This window comes from Ipomoea triloba, chromosome 13, assembly GCF_003576645.1.
Source record: "Ipomoea triloba cultivar NCNSP0323 chromosome 13, ASM357664v1".
Lineage (NCBI taxonomy): Eukaryota > Viridiplantae > Streptophyta > Magnoliopsida > Solanales > Convolvulaceae > Ipomoea > Ipomoea triloba.
This window is the reverse complement of record NC_044928.1, coordinates 14,766,425-14,775,949: the sequence shown is the minus strand read 5'-3', so window position 1 is coordinate 14,775,949 and position 9,525 is coordinate 14,766,425. Positions and strand designations below refer to the sequence as shown.

At 35.8% G+C, this 9,525-nt stretch overlaps 1 protein-coding gene across 1 annotated transcript; it reads left to right on the top strand.

Annotated features, from left to right (window-relative positions):
- Positions 1-4,813: 4,813 nt before the first annotated feature.
- LOC116002700 lies at positions 4,814-8,895 on the top strand. Its single transcript, XM_031242866.1, has 5 exons — positions 4,814-4,970; positions 5,480-5,797; positions 5,991-6,096; positions 7,263-7,406; positions 8,554-8,895. The coding sequence occupies exons 2-5, from the start codon at positions 5,493-5,495 to the stop codon at positions 8,812-8,814; spliced, it is 816 nt and encodes a 271-aa protein (XP_031098726.1). The 5' UTR covers positions 4,814-4,970; positions 5,480-5,492; the 3' UTR covers positions 8,815-8,895.
- The last annotated feature ends 630 nt before the right edge of the window (positions 8,896-9,525 follow it).

Sequence of the window (9,525 nt, the reverse complement as noted above, 5' to 3'; positions counted from 1 at the left end):
TCCGACCAATTGGACTGTGCAACATCACCTATAAACTGCTAACAAAAACAATGGCGTCTCGCCTAAAGGAAATCTCAGTGAAACTAGTGGGACCCCACCAATCGAGCTTCATACCGGGTAGACAAATTTCAGACAACATTATCATCTTTCAGGAGGTGCTCAACTCAATGAGGACGAGGAAAGCAGCAATTGGTTGGTTTGTCATGAAAATAGACCTCGAGAAAGCATACGACAAACTAGCATGGAACTTTATAGAAGACACACTGCTGGACATAGGATTCAGCGAGAGTTGGAGGCGCAACATCATGAACTGCATTAGCATGTCCAGATTGGCAGTCAATTGGGAAGGACATACCTCCGACTGGTTCCATCCGAAAAGAGGAATTCGTCAGGGAGATCCCATCTCACCCCTACTTTTTGTGCTTTGTATTGAGAGATTGAGTCATATTATTAAGGAATCAATAACAGATAGAAAATGGAGAGGGATTAGAATGAGGAGACAAGGCCCTAACCTATCTCACCTCTTTTTTGCAGATGATATGGTGCTCTTCGGAGAAGCAACAAAGGAACAAGCTGAGGAGATGATGAGGTGCCTCAAGCTATTATGTGAATACTCTGGACAAACCATCAACAATGAGAAATCATCTCTGTTCTTCTCCAAAAACACTCAGTCAGATGTCATACATAACATTGTCAACCAAACAGGAATAGCTAAGGTGGAGGATATGCGAAAATACCTTGGAGTTCCTACTATCCATGGAAGGCTCAAGAATGACACGTATGCAGGCCTCATCAACAGAGTGCAAAACAGATTAGCAGGTTGGAAAGCAAAAACTCTTTCTTTAGCCGGAAGGATAGTTCTTGCACAATCTGTTCTTGGATCCATCCCATACTACACTATGCAGTCTACCCTGCTGCCCAAAGGGGTGACTAAAAAGATTGAGCAGATCATACGTAGTTTCCTATGAGGCAGCTCACCTGACTCAAGGAAAAGTCATCTTGTCAATTGGGACACCATCACCAGCAGCAAAGATCACGGAGGGTTGGGACACCGGAAACTTGATGCAATGAACGAAGCATTTTTGATGAAACTAGGTTGGCGCATACTGCAAGATGAGAACAGCCTATGGATTCAAGTGCTTAAGTCTAAATATGCTTTCTCCACTTCAGATTGTTTGTCATGGCTCCCCAAATCCAATATGTCGAATGTGTGGAAAGGTATACTCAAGACAATCCCAAGCCTACTGCAAGGAACAACAAAGATGGTCAGTAATGGGCATAATACAAAATTTTGGAATGAAAATTGGCTAGAACCTCGCCCCTTAAGCGTGTATGCGGTGGCAGAAATCCCACCAGCAAAGATTGACAACTCAGTGGCGAGTTACTGGAACGACAGCCTTGGCTGGGACTGGAATAGACTAACCAATCTCCTCCCGGCAGCCCAACTAGACAAACTAGCAGCAGCTATATTAGATAAGGAAATTGAGGCGGACGATACAGTTGGTTGGAAGGATACAGACTTAGGCAAATTCTCGGTGAGCTCGGCGTACAATATTATTATCAATAGCCCAGACCCCAGTAGCCCAACGGACCCAGTCGAAGCGGCAAAGTGGAACGCAATCTGGAAATTAAAGGCTCCGAGCAGAATGAAAACATTCCTATGGCTTTTCCGACACGAGAGGATCATGACAAATAGCATGAGACTAAGGAGAGGTCTTACAAACTGTGATAAGTGCCTGTTTTGTGAAGATAAAGTAGAAGATGTGGAACACGTGCTGCGCACTTGTCCATTGGCAGAAACAATCTGGAGAAAAGTCCTCCCGGCATTCTACATGGAAACCATATCAATGTCATTCAGAGCTTGGTTGGACCAGGGAGTCTCAAGGAAAGGGAATGGCAACAGACCCAAATACGACAACATCCTGTTCACAATATCTCTGTGGTGGATTTGGAAATGGAGGAACGAGTTCGTCTTCAGTAATTCAATCCTATCTCCATTCTTGAAAATCCAGTGGATCAACAATCAAGTGAAAGAGGTAACCGTAGCATTTGACAGAGTAAATTCCCAGCAAGGTTCATCCAAGGTAGGGAGCTGGGGACTGATCAGTTGGGAAAAACCAGAAGAAGGTGTGGTTAAAATAAATTTTGATGGGGCCACAGATCATTCTACAAATACAGCAGGCTGTGGGGGCGCCGTAAGAGATTCAAGGGGATCGTGGCTAGGAGGCTTTACTAGCAAGATAGGGGCATGTTCATCTTCTCAAGCGGAAGCCTGGGCCCTGTTAAGAAGTATCCAACTAGCCAATCAGATGGGCTACAGAAAAATTATACTGGAAGGCGACTCCTCTGAAGTTGTTAATGGGATGGTACATGATCAAGAGGCCAACCAAGTAATACGGAACATCCTCAGAGCCTGTAAACAGGAACTGAATTCAATAGACTCATGGAGGATGAGCCTAATACCCAGGGAAGTTAATAAAGTTGCAGATTACATGGCTAAAACCTTCATGGTACACCCGAAAGGCATGCACGTGAAGATCAACCCTCCAGATGACCTACTACCCCTGCTGGAGAACGATACTGAAGGCTATCCTTCTTGGCGTTTCATGTATAATGCTAGTTAGTTGTAAAACTTCGGGTTTCCCCCTTCCAGAAATAAAAAAAAAACTTATTAAATCAAATGAATGGCTCACATTGTTTAGATTTATATTTTTCCTTGAGATTTCCTAATTTATCCTCAGTTATATGATTATCCGTTAAATTTTCCGTTATATATTCTCTTTTCCGTTAATATTCCGTTAACTTTTAACTTACCCATTAATTTCTATAAGTAAAGACTTATCAATCAAAGTTGGCATAATTGTTGAACATATACTACGAATATGTTAGAGAATATTTTTCAAAAGTAAGTACCTCACTCAATTACTCTTATTAAATTAAATAAATTAGTAGTTACAACAAAAAATAATACATATGCATTTCTTTAATTTATAATTCGATGTCTACACTGCCTTTATTAAAAACAATATATTCATTATTAAAAAATTTAAAAGAGATAATTTCATTAGTTATATTGTCTATATTTTTTACATAATGCAAAGATTTCTTACCTTTAAATTTATTAATTAATTGAGTTAATTCCAGCAATGGTCCTCCGACTATGTTGATTTTCTAAAATTAGGCACCAACTTTCAATTTGGACAATTTAGGTCCCTTGACTTTCAAATTCTTTCAAATTTGGTCCTTTCGTCAAATTTTGGTTAAGTTGGGGTCAAATGAAGGTGTAAAATTGTCCGTTCACCTATTTAGTGTATTATTACACATATTTCTCATGTTCTATATGCTATATATATGAATATAATCTCAGTCGAAGTCTCAATCGAAGCCATATAATCTCAGTCGAAGTATCTTCGACTGAGATTATATTCATATATATAGCGTATAGGACAGGAGAAATATGAGTAATAATACACTACACATGTGAACAGACAATTTTACCCCTTCATTTGACATCAATTTAATCAAAATTTGACGAAAGGACCAACGCTAGAAAGAATTTGAATGTCAAGGAACCTAAATTGTCCAAATTAAAAGTCGGGGACGAATTTTGGAAAATCAACATAGTCGGATGACCATTGCTGGAATTAAATCTTAATTAATTACATTCACTACATTGTTCATTGTTTTCTTTTTAAACCATCTTGTAATTAAATATCAAAGTTATACTAAAAAAAATAATGTTATATATTTATTTACCCAGTATTATGTTAATAACATGAAAAAAAAAAAAAACAGTTTAAAGACAATCATGTTAACTACTTAGGGTGGATTTCATTAATCTTGTATGTAAAATAATTATTGTGCATTCTTTAAATATATTAGAACTAATATCAATTTGCAATTCACTTCATTTTTTACAATCAACTTGCTTGGATTGAAGACAAAATTAGCATCAATTTTGACAACAAAAATAATTGGTACATAGGATGTAGCCCACTGTTTAAAAATATTTATGTACAAAGTGACAAACTATTGGATGGACATCTCTTATATAATCTTGCATTGATATACTATGAAGTACTTATTTAAAAATAAACATTGGACATTATCTCATTCGCGCAATGCGCGTGAAAAACTAGTACATATATAAATTTGGTTCAGATATCAAATGTAAAAATCTTACATATATTAGACATAAAAGTAAAAATCATATTTATTCAATTTAAAACAAACATATCTTAAAATATCTACATCTACATCTACAATCCTAATAAGAGCCAATAAAATTAGGCCTGTTAATCGGAACTAAAAATTATTGGGGTAATTGTTTATTGAAATGAATGGTTTATATTATTTTTATTTTAGTATTTTTCCTATTTTACCCTCTATTATATCATTTACTTTTTTTTTAAAAATACCCTTGTATTTTGTCAGTGTAAACTTTAGTAACGGAATATTCCGTTAACTATTTATTATTATTAACTTACTGATTGATTTTCATAAGAAATGTCTAAGTTCGAAACTCATCTCAATCAAAATTGAAATAATTGTTAAATATATACTATAAATATATTAGACTGTATTAAAAAATACAATATAAAATGTAACATGAATTTTGGTTAATTAATTAGAATCATGTATCAGACACTGTGTTAATTTTATAACGTACATTTAAAAAATAAATTTTTAAAAAATAAATGTTAGGAAATAAGTTTTTCTAAAACTAAAAGTGAAAAAAAAAAAAAAAGTGTGAATGAGAAACATATAATCGAAATTGAAAAATTAGAAAACACTCCCACTCTGTTTGCTCTGTCCATCCCTTCTCAGTTCTCAGTTCTCAGTTCTCCACTTCGCCCTGCTCTGCACCGCCACCACCGTCGAACCAGCAACCCCGCCACGACGATCGCCGACACAGCGACCGCCGAGGCGCCAACACAGTGACACAACGACCGCCACCGCCGCCGAAACAGGTTCGTCTTCTTGCTCCCTTAATCCCTTTCTAGTTTTCGAAGGTACAAATCTATGTATGTGCCAGGTTCATCTTCTTGGTTCGTTTCTGTACTTTGTGGTTTTGGCTTTATTTTGTGAATTATCTTATCTATTAAATTACTTTTAGAGCATGTTGAATTTGGTATTTTAACTCTTTTAATTGTTTTAAATTTATTAGATGTTTTAAACTTGTAATCATGCATAATTATATATATAATATAGCTGGGAATTCCTGTCCCCGAGGATGAGGGTGGCCATCTTTGCATTTTATTATTATTATTATTATTATTATTATTATTATTAATTTTTTTTTTCGGTGTTTTGTCATTTTTTTCTCCATTATTTGTGGAAATTTAATCTTCTAATTGATTAATAAGTTGAATGTTTCTTGATAATATCAGTTTCTATTAATGTAATTATGTAAAGTTAAGAAGTTTCCATTTAACATGTTTTGGGAAGAGTAATGATATTGCTTTGAACTTCATTGCAGTTTGATAGGTTTGATGGAGATTGGATGTGGCATACCAAATGGCCTTCATGGAGTTGAGAATTTTGAGGATGGCAAAGACATTAAGATGTCTGAGCTTGAGGAGGGAGAATTGGTCGAGATGATTTCTAAGACTGAATTGGGAGAAAATAGTGCTATAGTTTCCAAGATAGAATCACAAGAAACTAGGGCTGGAACTGAGAACTTAGTTAATAAAGACTCTGGGAGTAAGAATCAGAACCGTAGGAAGAATAGGAAGAAGAAGAAGAAGAACAAAGGAAATAAAGGCACTCCAGGTCCAAATATTACAGATATCAACAGGTTTGTCTATTTTAAAGCATGGATATGAAAAAATGCTTGTTTCCTTATATCTAGTAATAGCAGTGGATAAAGAAAATAGAATCTTTCTTTCAGTAAACTTGGTTATTTAATTTGGGAAATTGGAGGGTATGCTTCATTTGTAGGACCATGCATATTATGGTTGATTCTGACCTTATAGTATTCTTGATTGTAGGTTTGTTACAAATGTGTGTAAACGCTTGAGAGAAAAAAAATCTTATTTGGTGTGGAACGCTGTGGCATGTCTTGGTGTATCAGCTCTCAGTGATCTTGTCAAAGAGGTAAGGTTCACATTCTGTTTGAAACTCTGTATTTTATTTCATATGAATGCGTGATAACAAAAATTGCCATTGTGTAAAGATATGTAGCTATGTAACCTTCCCATTTTCTTCTTTCTAAGTTGTAATGAGTGTACATGAATAAGATGTGAAGTTCATTTGTTTATCACCCCCTTCAATTGGAATTATGTGATTTGTAGACTATTTAAATGATTTACTTTTGTATTTGACATTCTTCTTCCAACACTCAATACTTCATGATTGTGTGAGCTTCTATTCCCTAGAGACTGGTATTCATCAAAATGGGTAAAGCCAAAGTGGTTTTTTTATAAAAGCTATCATTTACTAAAACTTGTTTAACTTCTGTAGTTCTTCCTGAGGTTCATTGTGTTAATCATCAACTGAATTCAACCATTCAAGAAACGAATTACGTAATAGTTTAAAGGTGAGGGGGTCAGACTTAATCTATTTAAATATTATACTGTTCTTTTGTTGTCTCTGATGCTCAATGTTGTTTCCCTACACTTGCAGATATAATTGATGAGGTGATTTCATTGGTTTCTGTTCCATGGACCTTTCTTCCACTCTTTACCAAACACTGGAAATCATTTTCCGGGTTTCCAAACACACCCTTAATTAATTCCTGCCCGCCATAAGAGCATGTACGAACTCTGTTACGCATGTCCAATGCCATGTATTATTAATATATCAAATGAACTAGCTTCTTACATACATAAGCTGGTGTCTAAAATTTTATGAATGGCTATGCTTGCTTGTTAACTATAGTTGGCGAATTTAAAATATCAAAGTCCAGATTTTTTCATGTGCAATTTTGAACTTCCAATAACAAGTGGAACTTCTGATTTGTTGTTTTCGCAGGCTAAAATTATACATTTATTTTTTGTCTTGTACCAAAATTAACATTTATATTCCTAAGAAAATAAAGAAGTACATGGGTGATTAATTCCTGGGTTTGTTCTTTGTCAATTTTTGTTGATGACTTTTATGTCTAGGGAACAGACTTTGATTTCTTGTTTACTGCAGAATCTAAATCATGTTCAAATAATAATATGCTTATTGCAACAGATAGTCATAAAGATGCCTTATCAATTCGACAATTCCCATTCCTATAAAACTAGTGCTAAGTACTAACTGAATACTATTTGCAGGTGGAGGCAATTCAGGCTTGTGGTGGACAGAAGACTGCTGATGGCCGGCGCTTTAGAATAGGTGGTGGTATATTGTGGAACATCATCAAAGCGCGTGAGCCCAATGCTTACAAAGAGATAATGAAAAGGGGAAAGGAGTTTGAGGTGGGTTTCTGTCTTAAGAAATATGCGCTGCGCTCCTGTCTGTTTTTCCACATTAAATGTCTTAAAATTATGACACTTCAGTGGTACTAAAGTTGCAGAAATTGGTACTCAATGCTTTGTAAAATGATGATTTATGCTGGTTCACAGCCATGATAATAGGAAGTACCTTTATTGAGTTAATGCCATATGAGGTCATCCGAGTATAGTAGTTTTGCCACGTTTAGTTCTAAACTTTCAAATTGACCACCCGTGGTTTTTCGACTTTTAAATTGTTATCATCCGTGGTCCAAGTAACCACCCATTGTTCTTCAACTTTCAAAATTTAACCGACAATGGTCCTCCTAGAAGGACCACGTAGTATTGTCAAAGCGGGTTGGCCCGCCCCGTTAGGCCCGCCCCACCGCTGGTTAAAATTTGATACTTAAAGGACCATGGATGGTTACCTTGGACCACGGATGGTAACAATTTGAAAGTCAAAAGACTACGAGTGGTTAATTTGAAAGTTTAGGACTAAATGTGGCAAAACCACTATATTCGGAGGACCCCAGATGGTATTAACTCTACCTTTATTTATTTATTTATGAGTTAATACATCCAATGGTCATCCGAGTATTTGTGATTTACCAGTTGTGGTCTCTCGACTTTTAAATGATCCCTAATGGTCCTCCAAGTTTTAAAAAATAACCACCCGTGGTCCGTTTAGGACGCCTCTTGGTCATTTTAAACTAGAGTTATTTTAAGAATTAGGATTACGGGTGGTTATTTTTTAAAACTTGGAGGACCATTGAAGATCATTTAAAAGTCGAGGAACCACAGCTGGTAAATTGCTAATACTCGGATGACCATTGGAGGTATTAACTCTTTATTTATTGTACTAAAGTGTATTGATTTCTGCATAGATACACAGAAGAGTCATAGATACATCTTATAGACATCAAGGAAAAGAAAGTTCAGTGGTCAAGTAGTTTATTATTGCAATTGGAGATGAGTCTTTGTTAACAATACATGTATAGAGCAAATGTTTCTCTCTATCACAAGCATAGCATACTATTTTCTTAATGTTGCTATTTTCATGTATGATTTGTTTTATGGGGCAATACATCCCAAATTTTTGGCTGTTCAATTGTTTTGTCCCAACCAATTGCAGAAGCAGCTCAAGCAAGTTCCTAAAACACCCCTGATCAAGCAAGAAGCTAAAGACGCTACTTCCCAGAATACCCCTGGCACAGTGACAGATAAACGGGTAGCCATTGCTTCAGATGGTTCAAGTCTTCCATCTAATATGATGTGCGATTCTCAGGAACAGTCGACTAGTGGACCAGAACGGCAGTCTGTTTATAATAGAATACGGATGCCAGTCTCATATGATGATCTGTTTGAAGAAGATGTACAACAGAATGCTCTATAATTTGCTATTGAACTATGGACCTTCACAGATTCAATTTTGTTTACATTTGTGTTCAATTCTTTAAAGTGCATTTTCACTATACTGATTGATCTGTGGATATTTTATTTACTCTGTATTTATTTAGTTATTACATGTGGTTGGTCAATCTATTATAACATGTTATTTATTGGCAATACATGAACCATTAAGTCGCTCCAAAAACTCATACGGAATAGTACTTATCCGGAACCAATATTTAATCAATTCCTAGGATGCTATTACTCTGAAAGATACTAGTTCGGGGACAGTGCTTTTGGTGTGGTGAAGCGGATTCACCACACGCGTTTGAAAATACATACACCAATGCCACATAAATTGACCACACACTAAAAAAAATACACCGCACAACACCACTCCTAATAGTGCACTTCCGAACACTTTGTGGTGCATTATGTGTACCTAATGGTGAGTGACGGCCAGGGCCCAGGAGTGCACTTCTGAACACTTTGTGGTGCATTATGTGTACTTAACGGTGAGTGACGGCCGCATGAGAAGGAATCTGACCCTACTCTGAAATGCATATAAAGATACCATTTTTTTTTAGCAACCAATGTTATAGTGTTTCATCTATGCAATATTTAAATTTTAAATTTTATTATTATTAAAAATTTTAAAAATACTATTGAAAAGGGGATTAAAATGTGTAAATAAGTAAAGTAATGTTTTAATATT